At 39.2% G+C, this 22,327-nt stretch overlaps 1 protein-coding gene across 2 annotated transcripts in view; it reads left to right on the top strand.

Annotated features, from left to right (window-relative positions):
* The window catches only part of LOC117937964 (collagen alpha-1(XVIII) chain-like), a 67,581-nt gene that overhangs the window by 360 nt on the left and 44,894 nt on the right, over nt 1–22,327 (top strand). For both annotated transcript variants that reach the window (XM_034862238.1, XM_034862237.1), the window contains exon 2: nt 66–145. In XM_034862238.1, coding sequence (XP_034718129.1) covers nt 66–145 — 80 coding nt within the window. The remainder of the gene's footprint in view (nt 1–65; nt 146–22,327) is intronic.

Raw genomic sequence — 22,327 nt, 5'->3', positions numbered from 1 at the left:
GAAGATGTTGTTTTAAGTCAACACTTAGTCAGTTTTCCAACTCTTTATTTGATGTCTTTATACAGCATTCCTCCCTGGTTCTTTGGATTACTTCTACTAGGTCTCCGGTTCTACTGCCGTCCCTCCTCTGCTCAGCTGTTGGATGGTATGTGGATTCCGTCTGTCTCTTATTGCTGGATCATGTGCTTTTTCTTCTTCTGCTGTTTGGGGAGCTTTCTGCTGGCTCATGAGTTTTCCTCTGCTGAATATGAATGGTGAAACTGTTGCACTCTGGTCCTGGAAAGTGAATATCTTACATTGAGACACTAGATGACATTACCTTGAGAACAAAAAATGTTTAAACATCAACATTATTGTGTGTGCTGTCATTGGGAGATCATATCAATGTTGAGGTGATAGGTTAGGACATTATGAACTATTTAATGATTGTTATAGTAATGTTGAGGAAGTGGTCTTGTTGCTTACATAATAAACAAAATGGCAAGCAAAGTTCACTATTAATTCAATATTAAGTATCACAGTCACACATTTAAGTCCCTAAGATATAATATTAAAGCAATATCATGGCAGTACCACTGTTTCCACTCTTTCATTGCAAATCATTGTTGGCTCTTTCTTCACGTATACGATGATTAAAGTACCTCTATACGAAGACCGTGGGAAAGTCACAAGGGGTTTTTGAGTCTGCATTTTGAGGGCATATTTGCATAAGACCCTCCATTTGATAAGATCAGTACCTCCCATGGGGTGTTTGGTGTCCAGGTCCAAATTCACTCTACATGGCACTGTTTATACTGAAAGTATAAGAGTTTGGTGATACATGGCCAAACTCTTTGGAAACTTTGAGCTTTTTTTTGGGAACCGTTGTTTTTAGATGAAGTTGATAACACTAGAGCCCACAGGAGATGTTCCTGCTGGCTTCTGTTCTGTATGATGGTTTCAATTATGTCTTCACTGACATGCTCCTCAGAGCCCATGTGAAGTGTGTGGCTGACTTTGCAGACTGTTTTCACAGCTTAAATCTAGATTTTCTCCATGATGAATGGATCAATCAGGACGCTCCAACATGGTCCCAATTAGTGCTAAAAGAACTGCAGATTTTCTTTTCCATTGCAATTGGAAACAGACAAAACCTCACAATGTGCACATTGACAGACAGGCGCTGCAATCAGTAGCCTCTGCATAATTAAGGTAGTGAAGATGATGTAATGCTCAGATATGAAGGTGAATAATGTCTGAGAGTTTTTTTTCAGTTTTCATCCTAGCCTTGAGACAGCCCAATATGCCATCAATGCTTTTGTCAGTGGGCTGGAATCCAGATTGGTGTTTGCAGCAATGTGTGTGTGGATATCTTGACCTATGATTACCACATGAACTTCCTTGTCACAAAAGCAGCATTGTCTGGGCCCAGTCAAATAATCTGGGAGTCTCTTTAGCTAATGTGGCCCCATGGAGCTTAATTGTCAGAGTCTGACATTTAGTATTAAACACCACTTTGGCTGCTGGTGGCTTAAAAAGTGTAACCACTTTGCAATAAATCTCTTCACATAATTATCAGAGAAAGTGAAATCTGATCTTCTAGGAATTTGTTTTGACTCAAAAGACGTTTGTAGAAATGGATGTTTGCAGTACAGCAGAATTTGATAAGGGATGCTTGTGTGAGGGTAGTGGGTGGAGTTGGGTTTATGTCTTCCTAAAGAAAGGTTTTTAGTTTTAAAGTGTGATTTCATAGTGCACTTTCCTCTATTGTAGATTCTGCAGAGGCAGGCTGAACCACAAGCTCCACTGTCAGGCTGTTTGTGCGTTTGCCATGTTCATAATCCTCTGCCATGATTCACTTTTCAAGAGGGGAAAAAGTGTCTGTGCGTGCGTGCGTGTGTGCATGTATACATGCTGGCTCACTTGCCAGAGAGAGAGCACTAGGGACAAATATTTCCAGCTGTAAATATTCTTGAAAACAGAGCTGTCGCCGTGGCAACATTCACATTTCTGTGCACAATTGTTGAAAAATAGCTAATATAATCCATTTCCTTAGTGTGAAACGGGGCATGCTGCTTCCTCTCAGCCAGCCCTAGTGTAGTGTAGTGTAGTCTAAGGTTTTTAAGTAAACAAAAGGGTTTCCATGAATGGAAGATCAGTGTTTTCACACATTTTGACCATAATGGCTATGTTGGCCAGATTGTATATGAACACCTTAACCAACAAATTAATTTTGTTACAGTACAATTACATGTCATTTAGCTGACGTTTTAATCCAAAGCAACTTACAATTTTGCTATGTACATATCAGAGGTTGTACACCTCCGGAGCAACAAGGGGGGAAGTGTCTTGCTCAGGAACACATTGGTAGATGTATTGCGGTGGGAATCAAACCCAGATAACTCCAAAGGCATTTATTATATCCACTGGGCCATCACCACCACCAGGAATGAGGTAGAAAGTAAAAAGCAAGATAGAAAAACCTGCAGAAGAATTAATAAACAAAAGAGTTAATTGGCTGAAATATTAATGAATATGAAACTGGATTAATAAGTGAATGAATAAATTACTGACTTTTCAAACTCTTTTGACAAAATAATAAGAGATCGGATGAACAAATCTATGGATATTGGTTTTAACAGATCTGTGACAAATGAAAAAAGGTCTTTAATGCATAGATAATTGAGTGCATGAATGAATGAATGCCCATATGATTCCTTGAGTTATCAGCAGAATAATTAGTGAACTAATGAGTGAAAAAAAGAAAGGATTAATGTTAACATTGAGTAAATGATTGCGTGAATTGATGCAAGACAGAAAAATGCCTGCATAAAAGAAATTGAATGAATACATTTAATGAATGAGACAAGTAATCAGTTAGTTTGTAAACAATTAATTGGCTGAATAAATGAGTAGGTGAATGGAGAAAGAAATTTAAAGTGGGGGGGAATCACAGGGTACCTCACAATGTTTGGTTCAATTCAGCAATTCTGCCATCACACATCAAGATACTGCTAGAAAATCCTATAATGATGAATCACGAAACTTGTCTTAACTATGAATATAAAAATGCTTGTGAAAAGTGCGGATTTTCTCTCTATTTTCACTCCAAGTCCAAACTGTTGGAAAGCAGTGCAAGTTTTTTCAGTCTGTAAATTACTACAGTAACGAGCAACTATGGGTCCAGACTTTGGAGGTAAAGGGGCGGAGCATGTTATTTTCCTCACACTGCTGACCGCTGTCCCGTAGAACCGCTTTTTCTCTTTGGTGCGTTAACTTCTGATTCCCTCATTCATGCTTGGAGCGCCACCTCAAGGTGCCACGAAGTAGCGACACTAGGAGCAGGGAAATCTATTTAGAGCGCCTTATTTTATTCATTAAAATAGACATTTGGTGCCAGCGTATTGACTCTCGTCTCACACAAAGATGATATATGGCCGTATTGATATTTTTGTTCCACCCCTAAATAACAGTATGTACTCGCTGCAGAGGAACATCCTCAGTATAGCCTTTTTTATTTTATTTCTATAGCTCTGGTTTTCATTCTGCAGAAGACTCATGAAAGCACACTCTTTGGGTATTAGCTGCTTTTAATCTTTACAAAGAAGCAACATGTTAAACGCGGTAAACAATAAAACATCTTTGGCCTGTAGTTCTGACGTGCTCATTGTGCATGCATTCACACACACGTACTGTACATTTGCACACGCTCGCACATGCCTATATACCACACCCACAGAAAGAGGACCAGCATGCACATCTGCTGTACACATGGTAATTACTCACAAACGATAATGTTTTTAATTATCTTGATGAAAGGATGTGAATGCCCGGGACACAGTTGGCCATTATGGATAATGAATATGATGATGTGGCTGATGATGTTAGCCTTAGAGAACGTGGTGATGATGATTGCATCGGGGCGATGATGAAGATAATGATGGTGAGGACAACGGGGACAATGAGAATAACCGAGGTGATTATGATGCAAGATCAGTGAAGTGATCCACAGGATCATAAACATGGGGAACTATGACTTAAAGCACTGGTTGTCAAAGTGTGGAACAAGTACTACTGGCGGCACCGAGCTCCCTCTAGTGGTATGCGGATGTAATCTTTGACATATAAAAAAAAGAAACTATTTGATTTAAAAAAATACAATATGAAAATGCAACAATTTAGTGTTTGTTTACCTGTAATATGTTTTTCGATATCAGCTTGGTACATAGTTAAACTCATGAACAGAGCCATATATTTATAGCATATAAAGCAACATATAGCCATGATTAGTTATGAGCTGTGATGCAAGATAATAAGTAGAGGTAAAATGAATGGCTAGTAAACACTGCAGTTGTGTTGCTGAAACTTTAGCTATTGGGAAGAAAACTAGGAGGAGAATATTTCAAGCAGCTCTATAGTAGCCGAGCACAAGTGCTAGTCGCTACTTAAGCGGCAGTGGTAAGGTCGCCACAGTACCACAGTACCGCAAACAATATAAAACTGTAAGGTGACATGACCCAAGTTACCTCAAATGTGGATTCAGTTGGAGCGGGACGAAGGAAGTACAGTGTGGCTGTCGCCTTCTCGACAATAAATATTGTTTTCAGGACAAAACCTGCCTCCTGCGTGAACTGTTCGTAGCTAAGTAGGGTGGGCGCTGTAATGTGAACTGTCTATAGTGTGATAAACCGATAAAATTCGAGCGGCAGTTGCTGGTTGTATTTACCGCTACAGAGCTCCGGGACGCAGGGTACCAGCGGCAGTTGTCTAGCCGCCAATAGGGGACCGTGAGACGGCTACAGGCACCGCCAGATGATGGTCCCTTCAGGGGCTGTGGTAGTGGAGTTTAGCCAGAAAAAGTGAGCGTCATTTGGCGCTGACATGTAAGTTTAGGCACCAAGATGACTAGGTAAGTTTAGGTAAAAGACCAACGAAAGTATTTTGTTTTTGCAGCATAGTCTTTGGCTTGAAAGCATTGTGTTTTATGTTGACACCACATTGTGTCATTTCATGTTGATTATTTTCCATTGGATATTGAAGGGCATAAGTGCGTTAGCCTGGCTGGCCGATAGGCTCTATATCCATTCACAAATCCCACCCTGGGTTGGCCTATGCTACGCTATTTTAACGTGGGCCATAACGGTGGCACTTAGAGCACCTTTAATTGACAGGACAGTTGAAGATATGAAAGGGGAGAGAGAGGGGAAATGACATGCAGCAAAGGGCCGCAGGCCGGACTCGAACCCAGGCCCGCTGCGTTGAGGCGTAAACCTCTATATATGGGCACCCGCTCTACCATCTGAGCTATCTGGGTCCCCTACATGGAATACTTTTGAACCACTAATAAAGCTGTTTTTATCAGAACATTTCACTCTTGAGTCACACTTGGGCTTCAAGTTCATTTAAAGAGTTTACCTACAAACCAAAACAGATACCATTTTGACAAACAAAATTGACACGCACCGTTTTATCTGACTTTAAGTTAAACAAAGTCTGGCATACTATCAAAGGGAGGACTCATTATTTTCTTCTTTTTTATCTGTTTGTTCAGGGAAGGTCAACTGAGTGTGTTTGCTCCCTTTTTTTACCCCCCCTCCCCCAGCTCAAGTTTCTCTATATTTCCCCCGCTGTTGAGGGGCCTGACTCGCGGCAGGACCCTGATCCTCATGTCACAAAGAAGCCAACCTCACCAACCTGTACATCACCACTACTCTGTTTTCTGAATATGAGCTCTGTAAGATGTGAAACTGTCCCCAACATCCTGAGACTCACTCCTTTTTAGATTAAGAATATTGACTGTGTTTTCAATAATTACTTGCTGAAGTTGAATCCAGTAACTTGACTCTGAATTAGTCAATCCATTGTTTAGTGCCCCTGGTTTCTTAATTGATTTAAACATGGCTGCAAGATGTTGTGTTATTAATCAGTTTTAAGTCCATCCATATATTGCATTTTAAATACAAAAGACTCCTTGGCGTTTTACATTTTTGTTATTGGAATAAAAGTGCTGGCGTGGCTACTCCAGTGACTTTTTGTTTCCTAATTCTGGAAACCATTAGGAAAAGAGAGCTTGTTTTTAAGCGTGCTAGAGAAAGAGGCGTATCTCTCCTGTGTTCTCTCCAGAGACAGTAAAACACAACAGGGATGTAGAGCCAGACAGACGTTGGACCTGAAACCTGGCTTTCTAACTTATTTTACAGAAATATACTCTTTTTTATTATATACACTATATCCAAAATCCACCATAAACCCAGTTGATACAGGCAGCAGTAACATCGGTTCATTGGCTCTTCATTATAGATTTGCCAACAGATATAAGATGACAACCAGTTTAATGACGTAATGGGTGAACCCTTCAATTTGATCTCAATTCTGACTTACCGAGATGTTTGGCTTTAGCTTGATATAGGTTGTCTGGACAACAGACCTGCTCTTAGGTAACATGAGGTTTTGATTAAAAGCGTAACTCGAGCACAGTAAGATTGTCATTGCTGTCCAACAAGGATTTCATGAATGAGCAAGAAAACCACCCATGGGCAGAACTGGAGAAGTCTGGGACGTTTTCCTATAAATTGATGTCCAGTTTGTTTCCATTTACCTCATGAGGTCACAGGGGTCTTCAACGTTTTTAGGCCAAAGACCCCTCAGCTGAGAAAGAGACGGAGCAGACGGATCATATTACTATTATATAATGTATAAAATTGAGTTGCATATTAAACTAGGGCCACAATGATGTGTAGGGCTGCCTATTGCCTTTTGTATATACCTTGTTATGGTGCACACAATGCTAACATGTTAAAATAATAGTTGTTGACATATTCATACATTTAGACACTATGTTTTAATGTTGCAATGTGGAAACGTGAATCCTGATGCTAAACTATATCTGTGGATGGCTACCTTACCTATAGGCCAGCAAGGCTATCATCAATGTCATCAAAAACATTATCTTTAGAAAAAATATGTCGGACTCATGTTCATGTATGTTTTCAGACATACTGTATATATTATTTGTCTAAACTATCATTTAATAATTTGGTGGCCCCCCTGCAGCAACTCTGAGAACCCCCTAGGGGTCCCGGACCCCCTGTTGAAGGTGTCTGATAACAAGTGAGTTATATTACTTATATTCAGTTCCTCAAACGCATGATTCAAGGCAGGTTTTTTTTCAGGAAAATTACAACAATGAGCAGCAAAGCTGACACCAATTAAAGAACCAACCAACGGAAATCAAGATATTTAGGTTTAACCATGCAGATGTGTGTTTACACTCTAAATGTCATATGTACAGAGGGCAGTGAGAGTATTATGAGGTAAGGATATACAGTAAATTATGTTCACATTTTAGACATTTAACAGGCATGAAAAGTAATTCACTTTTGGACACCAAACTATACCCCAAATCTCTTGTTTTGTTATTATGCTGATGATGTCATCTCGTACAGCTAGTGAGCTTTATCAGTGTTTGGCTCAAGAACACTTTGCAAGTTGAAGGATTTTTGGACCGGGACGTTTACTTTTACAAAATAAAGGGTGAGCACACCAATTTGAGGGTAGCTAGGTTGGCTAGAGCTCAGCTTCAAACTGACCATTTGATCTGCATTAACGGGAAACAAAAGCCTCAATCATCTCTGGAAGAACAGAAAAAAAACAGAACAGAAACAGAAAATGTCTCAGGAGTAGCCAGTTGATATCTTGGTTACGAAGTCCTTTTGAAACTTGGAGCATTTAAAACCATGAGTCTGTGAAATCTGAACAGAATTAAAATTGCATCCTCTCTCAATTAACTTCATTTATTTATTTGTTTTTGGCAGAGTAACACAAGCCCTTCTTGCTGCAATTTCAAAGTGATTCAAGATGTGCTGCAGGTTCCTTGTTGCACATGTCTCTGCATCCCAGATTTTTCCTGTTGACTTCCAACTTCCAAATTTGCTCCAATATGACAGCTGTTATGACAGATGTTATCATCTTCATCTGGCTCCTTAAAATGCTCATATAATCTTTTTAGTGTGTCATATATCTTTGTTGTGCCTGTAATAGGTTTACAAAGTGGAAAAGCCCAAAGTCCACCCCCAAAGGGAGTATCCATCTCCAACCGAAAACACTGTTCAAAAACTGCTCCAAACACCTCTATTGCAGTCCAGCTTTTACTTCCGTGACAAACGTGCGTCACTTTGTAACACACGTTATAATGCTCGCCTAGCTGCTAGCATGGCACGCCCTCAAACTCCGACTGGCTAGTAGTCCATACATAGGTACTGCGCATGTGCGACTCCCAACAAAGATGGAACAGAAGTGAGATACCTCACTCTGTAGCTAAAATAGAGAGCTCAACACACAGGGTGACAAGAGGAGCTGCAGCAATGTGCAGTACAACAAAAATATGGTGTTTTTTGAAAATTAAACCATGTAAACCTATTCTGATATAACCTTTAAATATAATTATGAATCAGAAAATTAGCATAATATTAGCACTTTAAAAATGTCTTTTACACAAAATCGATGCACTTTGTTGTTTTTGTATCTTTATCTCCAGTGACGAGTTATTCATTTTATTTTTTTAAGATTACTTTTTGGGCATTTTAGGTCTGTATTCGACAGAAAGGTAAAGATTAAAATTAAAAGGGGGGAGAGAGTGACATGCAGTGAAGAGTAAACCTCTATATATGGGCACCCGCTCTATCAACTGAGCTATCTGGGTACCCACAGTGATAATACATTTATTTTGTCATTGATTTATTTTCTAAGTTTTTTGATGAAGAGATGTGATGAACTCCTGAAAAAGTTTCAAAAGGAAATGGGAAACACAGTTCAAGCAGTACAAGGATTGCTGAAAAACTAATTTGCGACTATGGTTTCTGCTAACTAAACAGCTGCTCCATAGTCTCTGGGCCTCGATGGTTGGATTTGCAAATGATCTAAATCAATTCCCAAACCAAAACTGGGCGTTATCCTGGAGGGTAAACAGAAATAGGCAAGATTTGTCTGGACAAAACAAGCCACTATTTTGAGTCGTGGACTCAGTGCGATTACAGGCAGGGTTGGAGGAGATGCCTGACTTCCTTCAAAGGATGAAACAAAAGGACAAACACAGCATGTGTTAAGTATAGGATGGATTCTGTGTGTAAGGGTAAATGTGTGACGCCAAATGTCACTTTGACCTCCTTCTTTTGTACCTTTTGTACTTATTGACCAATGTCCTATTTTAGGAAAACCTTACAATAGCCCTTTAAATAGATCAACAAAAGAATCATAGTAGTTAACAACAACAACAAAAATTGTTTAATTGGGACATTTTGGTGGTGTATTGTCAACAAATAGGAATTCTTCAGATAATGTGTTTGCTAACCCTCTCAATAATTTGTCTATATCTGAACATCAGTCATTATCACTCATTAAAGCTTTGGCTGACAAAGAACTTTTAAACCAATTGTGCTGAACGCTCTGCTTGATGTGGTTGACTGTTTTCCTTCCTGGGCCTTCATTATAATGTTGGACAGAACAGCACTTTGCCCCCCTCTTGCTCCAGATTTTGTTTATGCTGTCTTTTCATTTCAATTCAATTTTATTTATAGTATCAATTCATAACAAGAGTTATCTCGAGACACTTTACAGATAGAGGAGGTCTAGACCACACTCTAGAATTTACAAGGACCCAACAGTTCTAGTAGTTTCCTCCAGAGCAAGCAACAGTGCGACAATGGCGGGGAAAAACTTCCTTTTAGGCAGAAAGCTCGGACAGACCCAGACTCTTGGTAGGTGGTGTCTGACGGGCCGGTTGGGGTTAGAATGAAGAGTGGAAATAACAACAATCTTGTGTTTATCAATTTAAACTTGTGTATGCTTTGACAGTGCATGTTATACATGAAGATGATTGTGAAATAATGGGCTCCTGGGCATGGATGCTTTAAATCTGCCACCTTAAAGGTCCCATGAAATGGTTCTGTTTGGAAGCGTTTATATAAACCTTAGTGGTCCCCTAATACTGTATCTAAAGTATATTTTCCAGAATTCAGGCTTGGTGCAGAATTACAGCCACTAGAGGCAGTCCCACAATGAGCTTTCCTTAGGACGTGCCACTTCTGAGTATTAGGCCCCTTATGATGTCATAAGGGGCAATATTCCCGATTGGCCCATCTGAGCTTTCATTTTCTCAAAGGCAGAGCAGGATACACAGGGCTCGGTTTACACCAATTACCATTTCTCGCCGCTGGGGCACCATAGGCAGGCTGGGGGAACTATACTAATATTATAAAACCTTATAAAGTGAACATTTCATGCCATGGGACCTTTTAAGTTGAGTGAACTTACACTTTTTTCAGTAGATGCTTAGATCCCATATTACATGGTGCCAATAAAGAACGCATACTGAACATACATAGAACCTGAGGGTCAACACTCCCTATAGTATTATAACTCCTTCAGAGGGAGTGTTGACCCTCTTCTTTCTTGTTAATGAATGTTATTCCTTGCATTCTTTGGATTTGAGCATCCACACATAGGTCATAGGTTGAGCTCATAGGTTGAGCTCCCTTGTCGCTCAACTCTGCAGCAGATGCTGAGATTGAGTTTCTAACAGTGTATTTAAACAGTAAAGCTTAAGAGAAGCAGGCTTGGGACTAGTAGATAGCAAGTTAGTCCCAGGCCAACTGCTGTGAAAATTGAAAGAGAAACACCTTAGATCCCTTCAACATCCACTGATGAAGTTCTCTTGAGCAAGGGTCCTTACTGCCAGTTTCTGTAGCTGTTCACTGGTCAATGATACACTATGGCTGTTGATGGTTTGAGTGTGTGCAACTGTAAGTGTGACGCAGGATGAAAAGAAAATTCCTCTCTGTAGCTGAGTGTTGGAACATTGCAAGCACATAAACATGGTTACAGCTGTAAAGGGCATGGCTGTGACTGAACCACAGTACATCCTGTGTACTATGAGGACATTTTACTGAATAAAAAAGTTTTCCTGCATACCTTAAGGAAATAGAACACTCATGCAGTAGGTTGCCGTCAGACTGGATTAGAGGTGCATCAAAACTGCAATTTACAAAAATTGAAAGTGGTCAGAATTAGCATGTTTATTTTTCTGGGAGCGGCCTGCTTCCTGCCTTTTGCACCGTAGAAGCCCGATGGGTGAAAACACATTTCTAACCGTCTGGAAAGTGTCTGTCAGGCCGGAAAGACTGAGTTGAAACAAGCAGGTGTCTGTTCATCTGGAGACCACAGAGAGAGAGGACATGTCCTGTCACACAGCAACTGAGCATCAGAGTGTCTCACGAGGTCATGGAGTGCAGAGTAGCTTGTGGTTGCATATAAGAAGTTAGGATCTCAGTGTCCCTGATTTACCTCTATCCTTGTTAAATTAGTATTGTGTATTTATGATAATGTGAAAAATTGAATGTTTTCCAAAAATGTTTACATGCTGGCGTATGGGCATGTATGCAGATGTATGCAGAGCCTTTCTACTTGAGTGTCTGCTCTATAGGAGGAGTGCTCCTCTAACCCTTGTGTTGTCTTCCCAGGTCAAAAATGGACAAAGATTTGACGTTTTTGTCCCTTTTTCAGACTTTTTTTAAAGTTTTCACTAACACCACCTTACTACCCCTAGTTTTACAGTACTTTTTGGAATTCATGGTCAATAACCCTCATTTATATAGAATTATACGTAATATTTAAGACATTATGAATTATTTTGACTAATAGTTAAACTCAGAGGAACCTGCAGATGAGTTTAGTCAGGAATGAAAGTGATTAATTGTATTTGCAAAGAGCGTTGAATGGAATCCAATCCATTTTTTTGTGGTCATTTGATTAAAAAGAACCCATATTTCAGATCTAGACATTTTTTAAAGGGGTCAAATTTGATCCGAGGACAAGAGGAAGGCCAATACCCAGCAGTCATCAGTGGTCCGAACAGATTTATGAAGACTTAATTTTTCCTTCTGAAATCTCACCTTTACCCTCCTTTTGCTTGTTTCATTGGTTTGTTGCGTCTAAACCAGGATGTTGGCGAGGAAGATAAGAATGTTATTCTCCCTGTATAGTCTCATTGCTACTTGATTAAAGGTCATACTTTATTTTAACTTGGGTAATCTTTATAAGGGTGGGAAAAATAATTGATTCTTAGATGCATTGCGATTCTCTCTAGAACAGTTCAATGCTTGATTCTGATAAGTTTATAATCGATTTTTTTTTTTTTAACAAAAAAACGTAGAGTTAAGGCCAGAGTAAAGAAACAACACACACAAATGGACAAAAGGAAATAAAAAATAAGTTTTGTGTATAACATATGATCTAATAAGACATACATTAGGCAAAACACATAAAGGCTGTTCATCTACTTTATCACATTACATCTGACCACCTCATGTTTCATGTTCTAAAAAGCCAATTCTCAACCTTTAAACACGACTCAGCCTCTGACATGGATGATCGCTGTGAGAGAAGGTGACTCAGCATGTGTAAGGCTTCATCATGGAATGACTACAAAAATAAAAACCTCAGTAGACAAAACATGTCCTTAAAACTTGTATGTGACAAATACTGTATATGTCAAAATCTAACAAACTCAAACAAAGATTTACATGTATATTTTTTTAAATCATGCATGGAAATGTACATAAAAAAATGTTGCATCTATAATCGGTTTAGAATTGAGTCGTTGGCTTCTGAATCAGAATTAAATGGAATCGTCAGTTGCCTAGAGATTCCCACCCCTAATTATCCACAATTGGTGTCAGTGAAGATATAATTCCTAAAGCGTAGGCCTTAATGTGTGCTCGTGTAACAGCCTCCACTTTTCAGCATGTGTACTAAGGTGTCCACATAACTTTCTTTGTGATTATCTTTGTGTTGCTCAGAAAATATAGAAAATACATACATATATAAACATAGGACCTATTATAACCTTAATTTCCCCTTGTCTCTATGATTCAATAATTACACTGTGTAGTTTCATATTTATTCAATTTTTTCTTAAATACTAAAATGAAATGCCTTGCAAATCCCCTGGCTCCGTCCCGCTCCTGTTGATTTCAATGCTCTATCTGTCCCTATCAACAAGGAGATTGACTACCGTACCAAACAATTGTCCCCCTCTAGTCCCAACCTTGAACCTTTATGGCTCTGGTTTTGTCTCCTGTGTACCCGATAAATTACTCAGCAGAGTTTAAAGAAAATCTGTTTTATTTCTATTGGAACGATGTTTGTAAGATATAAGTCTTTCTGGTGAACTATATTGTAGCTGGTTTTTTTTTTTTTAAGGGAAAAGGAGAGATCAACATGACGATGTCTTCTAGCAGACGAGTGACAGAAAGATCTCTTGAAGAGCATCTGCAGCGAGGATGCTGATTGTTTCCCAGTGGGAGGTGGGATTAGTGGTGATGTTGATGGTGCGATAAGTGGGGAAGTAGACTGCTTTTGTGGCGTGTGTGTGTCCGTTTGTGCATGCTCAGCTGGTCTGCAGCTGGGTTGTTTTTGAACACACTGTCAGCCCACTTCTTGAAAGTCAAACCACAAATTTAATTAATGGTTCGGTCTCAGTTGACCTTATTGTGTCACCACCACTGGCAAGTAAACATCAACATCAAACATCTGGCTTTTGCCCTTCTATCTTTTTCTGTTTAATTAGTCCCTTTTTTGTCGTAACACCTTCATGTTCCACTGCTTGAGTTTTTTTTTCTCTCTCATGTTTTTTCAGTAATCATCTGTCTCTTTCTAATTCCTTCTTATTTATTGTAACTTTCACTTTCCTTGCTTGTAACCTCCCACAGTTCCAAATACATCTGAGTGTGTTGTTTGTGGTCATTCATCCTAGAATTTTATGGATGAAATAAGTACTTGAAAATTAGAAAGTCAATTTCTTACCTTGGTTTGTGGTTAGCTACTTACCACCGTTTCTGCTGTTGGCCTCTCATTAGCATTTCCAGTTTTTACGTTTGGGAATGTAGTCGACTCTTTCACTTCTGACACTTCAAAACTGCAAACTATGTAGCACCTCTCCATCAAAACAGAAGCACTCAGTGATGATGGTACTATATTACTGTAAAGTACCCCTCCTTCGACAGTCTAACAGCCTAGGCTGATACAGATAGAGATGGAAAGATAGAAGATATAATGTATTCCTCATTAGTAGGGTTGTGGCATCTAATTTGGAGCTCACACCATTTGCAGCAGTGTTACATTTAGTTGTACCGTTGCAGCTGCTACAATAGTTGTCCAATAGTGCATATAATCAGCAATATGAGATTTGCTAAAAAACATTGCATACAAATATAAATTCTACAAACTTTTGCAAGCAGATAAAATTGGTTTTAAGAAGGCTGCAACATATTTTGTAACAGTTTAGATAGATTTGTTTGATGATTGATATGTGTTGGAATATGGAATGCATTATTCTGGTATCCATCATATGGTCATGACGTGTTGTTGAAGATGTTGAAGTCTGTGTGATTATAACTGTTTGCAATAAAAAACTTCACAGACAAAATAGCTCACAAGAATTTCTCAAAGGGATCCTTAATATCCATCCAAATCTCACTGTTTGTGAGAGAATCATTTTGCAATTTTTTTTTATCCTTGCCATACCTATATTTCACTCCAGTCTGTAGTTCAGTGCTGCCTACAATAATTCTAAATTTGTTTAATTAGCAAAAGTGGATAGCAAAGGGATTTTGAAAAGTAAAGAGATAACAGAACAATTTTAGATCAATTCAATTCAGTTTTTATTCATAGTGTCAAATCATATCAGAAGTTACCTCAGGACACTTTCCAAACGGAGTAGTCTAGACCACGCACAATGAAATACAGAGACTCAACAACTCCCCAAAGAGCATGCATTTGAAGCAACAGCAACAAGGGAAAAACTTCATTTAACCTTTAACCCTTTAGGCACCAGCACCGTTTCAAAAGTATCGTTTAAGCACCGGTATAAAAAACAACACCCAACCCTAATAATAAAACTATTAATGTACTTTATTAATCCCGCAAAGGGGAAATTACAATGTTTAAACTTTTGTGTTATTGCACCCATTACACATGAACTACACTACATACGAAGTTGGGTGTTAGATGCCTTGCTCAAGATCACCTTGGATAGTGTCTAGGAGGTGAAGTGGCACCTCTCCAGCTACCAGTCTACCACCATACTTTGGTCCTTATGGGAACCTGCGACCCTCCAATTCCCAAACCCACTCCCTACTGGCTGGGCTGCTGCTGCTGCACTTCATTGTTGATTGTGTGAGCAGAGCAAATGCATCTCTTTGTAACTGAAGATCCTCTTTCATGGTTTTTCATTCAGCAGATTCATGTTTCTCTTCAGCACAAATGGGCTTGAACACATGTCTTTTGAAATTCAGTCATTGATCCCAGGACATGTTTGACTAAACTATCATTAGCAGTTTACAGTAACTGGAAGAACATTGGTTGCACCAACGCTGTCTTTGGGGATCCACTTCAAAGGGGAATTTAAATATCAAGCTACATAAAGTGTTTTCAACAAAAACAAAATAAAACGAAGCATAGTGTAAGTTCTGACAGGTCACTATTATCTCAGGTCAAAGCTGACAGTTCCTAAGCCAGCACACCAGTTGATAGCTTAGCTGATTCCCTCTTTTGATTGGATTTCCAAATAGCACATGTACTATGTGGAAGTGTGGGGGGGCTTCAGAACAGAGCCATACCGCTAGACACAAATAGCAGATGAATTAATCTATTATGACTAATGCTCCTGACCGAAATAGTTAGGAATAAAAAGTTACTGGTAGTTTGTGAAAAACACTGTTGATTGTTTAATTCTCATCATTATTGACCAAGTGTAAATTAAATGTAAATGAAGACGTCTAGAAAACCCATTCTTGATTCACTTTCTAAGGCCATAGTAGCATTTAAGGTGGTCTGAAAAAAAACGGATTTCTAGTGGCTGAAACCTTCAAATATTAACAATAGCTGAGTGAGAGCTTTTGTTCTCCCTCTTTAGGCTGTGCTTGAACAATGATATCATCATTCCATCCATCAGGCAACATTGGACATCCCAGCCTGGTGCTTGGGCCCTTAAAGCTTTCAACAGCCTCTTTTGACCGGAGTAGAAAGACAAGTGGATCCATTTTCTAAAAAGCTTTTAAATGTGATAGTTAGTTCAACACATATTCAGCGCGGATGTTTTTATTACACTTTAATGAAAATACCTGGGTATTGTGTAGAGTTTGGTCAAGCTTTTGGATCAACAAGGAACAGCACCAAGATTTATTGGAGTCAAGAGATTAGCTATCCAAATTGAGCCAGACAGACATATTTTTGTAGAACTGTTGTGAGACCACCCTGTGTAGCACTTAAACCTCCACACTTTTAAATGGCCCCTTCTACCGATGTGTATAGACAAACAGATCTGTTCTCCAACCTCCAACAGACATTAGAACAAAGGTCAGTCCTTATTTTGTCCCTGCAATCCCAAAAAATGCCATTTCCTTGCTGTTTCAGCAGCTTCTTTCCAATTCAGTCAGCGAGCCCTGAGTCAAGGCTGTATTGGAATGACAATCCGCTGGATTTTTCTGTTTGTTTACCATAAATGGTCCTGGTAGTAATTTGCTTTCCCTAAAACAGCTACTTCTCTCATGCTTCAGTGACTACCCATGAAAAGTGAATGAAACTTGGCAATGCGGGGGAGCTAAAGGCAGTGGTTTTAATGGAAAATCCTGGTGGTTAGAAGCATGTATCTGGCAAGCAGAACCTGAGATTAACTGTAGTGAATTGCTAGTAAATGTTGTTTGTGGTTTGTCCGGAGAACAGAGCTTTCTCTGGTTGGGAGATACAGTATTTAAAGTCAAATTTTTTTTTTCTCTATGAACATTTTCATTTTTGGCATCCTTGATTTTTTTCTAATCAGAATTTTCCCTGCTCAAAACTCCTAAATCAGCTTGCAGCTCTCAATAAAAAGTCTTGTCTCTTTCTGTTTGAACAATGCCCAACATATCCCCTCAACAGCAAACAGCTTAGTCAAACCTGGCAACGTGGCCACAGGGAAGAGAACCAAAATGAATGGGATGTTGCTGTTGCTTGAGGAGACAGGAGACTGTGTGATGCTGGCAAGGCTGGATTGGATACTGTAACTCTCCCACTGGCAGCAGATACCAAACATGAACCCTGGCCCAATTTCCTCTCAGCAAATAACACCAAGTGGGGAATTGCTTCACTTTTGTAGCAAGAACCCCAATTCTGACGGAAGGTTTTTTTTATCTTTTGTGAGTTAGCTGAACACAACAGAGCAAGGGGGGGGGGGGGGGGGGGGGGGGGGGGGGGGGGGGCTAGAGTTTGTAGCAATTAAAGTCACCTTTTGTCAGCCAGAACCACTGAGAGAAAGTTGTTTTCTTTTGTTAGTTTGGGCAAACCAGAAAGAAACCACAGACATTTGTCAGTTTTCCTTCAGGATTTTGGTGGTCAGGCATTTTAAAATTGAAAAAAATGCATTAACAAAACCTAGGATTGGTGGTTTAAAAATACAGACTACCTAAATATAATTGTAAATATATAGTTGTAGATTTACAAAAACATTATTTTCCAGGTGGAATTTGTGTAAAACATGCATTTTAACTCTGTAACAGTTTCCTTTTATCCATCTTTTTCCTCAACTCACTCCCAAAGACATGTTTTTGATGACAAGATTGTAAACCGGACAGCTCAATCCTGCCCCACTATGAAGTCTGCTGAGGGGCTTCAAGGCCTTCCAGTAAAGTTTCCAACAGATGATGTAAAGTACAGGTAATGGTCTGGAACACGTGGAGGGGGACAGGCAGTATCAACATTATTATTATTATTAATATTATTATTACAGCATTGGCTTGTCTTGGAACCCTAAAACTCTGAAGTGGATGGCAACGTGGTGTTCTTCAGGGTTATAACCGGGGCCTTCCCTACTTTATGATGGTAAAGGACTCTGGTTTCCAAAGCATGTTTCCTTCATGTTCGTTAAGCAGCAGCAGTCAACCATAACTAAAAAGAAACATCTAGAACATACTAATTGTGTGTATTATGCACCCAAAAAATGTTGTGGACTTAATTCAAATGTAATCAGAGTGCAGATTCTCTTCTCTGGTATTCCCACCAACTCGGAACATATTGCTAAAAAGTGATCCTCAGTTCAGTTTGGTCTTAATCATGAATAACTGATGGCTGTCAGATGTCAACATCCTTTTTGTTTTTACATACAACCATACATTTTGAGAATGTTTCTTGCAGATAGTTTGGAGAGCATTCTCTCTCCTAACTCCGAATAAGAACCTGCTTTTCACTTAGTTTACTTCAAATTTAGATGCACAGATACTGAAGAACCAAATTTTCCTAAAATGATACAAAACTGTGTTCAGATCCTGTATTATTATATAACTTAAAAAAGATTCAGTTCAGTTGAAGTACTTTTTAAAATGTAAAATCTTTATAAAGATTCACAGTCACTAATTTAACCCACACACTCCCATTGGTTCACTGTTGCCTCATCAGGTCAGGTCGTGACTCAAAGGCAAAGAAACCGATGGAAACAACCAGTTTTAAGTCAAAGCATCCCAGAATAAGATCTGTAGAATCAGATAGAAGCAGCATCTTGATTATTTCCTGCCGTTCGGGACACGTGGCCGCTCATCCCAACAGGTGTTTTGGTTTTTTGGCGTTTGCCAGCAAAGTCAGAGGGGCTGAAATCAATTTAGTTTTACTTTTATTTATTTATATACAGTACATCTCGTAAACTGTTCCATGAAAGAGTTTGAATTGTAGCAGGAATGAAGCTGTGATTATTTAGTGCAAAGGCCAACGATAAAACAAACAAAACCAAGTTGACAAGTTGATCTTCTAATCTCTCCAAAACTAAAGCACTAGCTGATGTCATGATGAATCATGTCAGAATGCCTGAAACTTGAACTCTATAAGCAAATCCTGTTTTTTGTTTTTTAAGATACTTTGTGTGTAGAGGACAAAATCAAGGTCATGCTGTTAGTTTATCTCCCGGATGAGGAAATGAACTCCAGGTCATACAGTATGTTCAGGATCAAAGAGCCTGTCAGGGTGCCAGCAGGTATTTGGTGGGGATTTTTATGGAGGCTAACCAGTATGTGCAGTATTATCTGTTATAGGATGACTGGTAGTAAGACAGAGGCCAGCTTCTAAATCTGGAAAGCTTTACACCCATGCAAGAACTCACACACTTCTACACCTGCATACATACATCTTTAGACTGACTGGTTGAGTCGTAACAATTGGTTCTGGATTACGTTACCTGAACGCTGACGCTGTAAATCACACTGCTCATCTTGGAGAGCACTGAGGCTGTTCATTATAAGGGAGAGAAGAGGTGTGTGTGTGTCTGTGTGTGTGCGCGTGTGCACACACATATGTGTGTGTCCATGATTAGATAATGGCTTCATTTCTAGTTTAATGATTGTTTTGTGCACATGCAGCAGGATTTTAGGGTTTTAAAGTTAACATTACAAGGTTTTCACTCAGCGGTGGTGTTGAGTTTGGTTTAACAGATGTGCTCAGTTTTTTTTTTTTATTGAGAGACAGAGACAACATTTGCTAATATATAGTTTTGTTATTTTTTGTAATGGTTTCTAATTTTTTTAGTTTTATAATTTGGGTAATTCCAAAACCTACATAATTTCATAGTCTTTTCTGTTTCCACGATTTCTTTAGGCTCGGAAAATGGTTAGTCATGTTCAGTGAATAGCAGTTGGAAAATAAAGTAAGTCATCAAAAACTACTCATTTTTTTCATTTTTTTGATGATGAATGATCTTCATTCTTTGGACATTTTAGACCTTAATTTTCATAGGACAGCTGAAGACATGAAAGGGGAGAGAGACTGGGGAACGACCCAAGCACCCAATCATTGTAAATTTAATCGACAACAATTTAAATGACCAATTAGTACTTTGTTAGTCCTAGCAAATAATAGTCCATCTTTTGAAATGTGAGGATTTGCAGCTTTTCTCTATTCAATATCCCTGTAAACTCAACTCAAACTTTGTTTTAACTGACAAAAACACAATGGAAGATTATGTGTCCACATCACCTCACACATGATTTCGGCTAAATCAAACAGTTGACTACAGGCCCTGGTAAATTAACTAATATTGTAGTTTAATGTCCAAGTCTGTTGCTGCTGCACCCTTATCTTTAACATAGCAGTGATCTGCTTGTGTGAAAGTCACCTGAGGTTAGCTGACTACAACCATAGCCTTCAGCATTTGGGGCTATTGGCGTTTAAGTCCAAGATATTTCAATGCAACTTGTGTGTCAAAGAAAAAACAAGGGGGATCTTAAGATTCACTGCATGGCCTGCTTTTAGTAGTCTCTTGCTCAGATTTATAACAGATATTTGTTGTACAACATCAAATAAGTAGAAGACAGCCTCACTGCCTGCCATTCACTTTGGAATGTATTTTCAAGATGATGAAGTGCTAATTGTTTGTGTGCCAGTAATAACAAAGTAATAGCTTTCACTCCATTTGTTTCACATTTTCTGTAAGAATGTCAAACAGATGAAGTGAAACGACTCCAATTTTACGATCAGTTGGGCCAACACCCTAGAATTATTGTACTTCAAAATCTGTTGCTGAGCTAAACACAAAGATTTTTATTAAGAAGTTGACATTGTGGAGATACACAAGTCATGCTACATGTTCTCTGTGGAGTAATATAAACGCAGTGCGATTATGGTAGATAAAATATCTTTGGAGCTTCTAGCCTTGACTGTAAAACCAGTGCTGACGTTTCCATCATGTAGAGTAGCAGATGGAGTAGAGACATCACAGGCCTTGGTGCTCCTAAGGCGCTGTACTGTTAACATGCTCATTTTGAGATACTGCACTGTTGGGATCTTGGCTGTTTAGTCTTTATTTTCATGTTTGTTCTAAACCAAGACTGGTTTTTTTTTGCTGGGATTAAAGTCAAGACCAGAGGCAAAGAGGAACATATGGTTTAAGCAACGTAACTATTAGTCATACCTGTATAAAACTTTACAAAGTGAATAAGAGCTGGCAGATCGAAGTGTTATCCCATTCAGCTTGTTTGTTATTGCCTCGTCTCTCATTAATATCATGCCGTTTGTAATTATATCTTTCTTTCATTCGAGCTAGACTCAACGTTTTCTCTTTCTCCTTATTTATCTTCTTCTTTTGCGTGTCAAATGCTGGCCAACACACAGCACTGTTCAAACCCTGCACATCCAGGCAAGGCGTTTATTTATATGACACTATGTAGACACAAAGACAAATCAAAGTGCTTTACATAAGCATAAACAGCAAATACGACAACAGATTAGACCAATTGGCGTACTTTTCTGTTTGCCCAGACAACTAGAATTGAGTACCACCCCGTGTCCACCTCCTGTGGCAACACAAATTCAGCCACTCTGTATTAACCTATTAAATAAACATCTGTCCACCTTCAAATTACTTCTCTAAAAAAGGCACAGCCTTTGTTTTGACCACACAACTTCATGCACTTGGGAGACAAGAGGAATTTCAAGTTTAAATAATGAGCCAATGAGCTTGACCTGGTTTTGGCCTGACAAATGATGCTAACAGCTACTGAGGGTTCTCAGTTGCTGGAGGACACTGGGGTCAAGGATCAGGGTCATTTCCTCTCCAGGGAAAACCTGGACTGCATTTTGACCAAGCAGTAGCAACTAATTGACGGATGCATTTTCAAACTGTTAGGTATGCGCTTGAGGTCCAAGGTTTGTACAGGCCAGTCGAGGTCTACAATACCAAATGGGCAAAGCCATTTCTTTACAGACCTGACTTTGTGCCCAGGGGCATTGTCATGTTGAAACAGGAATGGGACTTTCCCCAAATGGTGCCTTTACATTGACAAGAGACTATTGTCTCAAATATAATTTTCCCTGTGGACCAGGTCCTCCCCATGCTCATTCCTCCACTGAACTTTACATTTGCCACTTTTCAGCCAGGCTGTGCTCTTCTGGCATCTGCCAAGCCCACAAGTGCCAACAAACTCTCTACATATAAAGTATCAACATTTTATTAACATAAGATACAGGATGATTAGCTTTCATAGGTCAACACACCTTTTTAGGTACCACTTACTAAAAGTTGCAGCTCTATGGTCTATGAATAGAGTGCCCATTTGTACTGAATAAACACATTGATCTCAGGTCATCCAGATCGTTCTCATCTGGGTCAGCCAGGTCGATCGAGACTCTAAACAGTGACGGTCAACTGGCGCCGTTGAAGCGTCCATACTTGAGTCAATGAGTGGACCGGACTGCAAGAGTATTGGCCAAGGGTGTGCTCTTCAAACTGTAGCAAACAAATTGCACTGCGGAGCCAAAGCAGATGGTATCACTCAGA

This window comes from Etheostoma cragini, chromosome 22 (genome assembly GCF_013103735.1).
Source record: "Etheostoma cragini isolate CJK2018 chromosome 22, CSU_Ecrag_1.0, whole genome shotgun sequence".
Classification (NCBI taxonomy): domain Eukaryota; kingdom Metazoa; phylum Chordata; class Actinopteri; order Perciformes; family Percidae; genus Etheostoma; species Etheostoma cragini.
The sequence above is the reverse complement of the archived record's forward strand: the minus strand, read 5'-3'. Positions and strand labels throughout refer to the sequence as shown.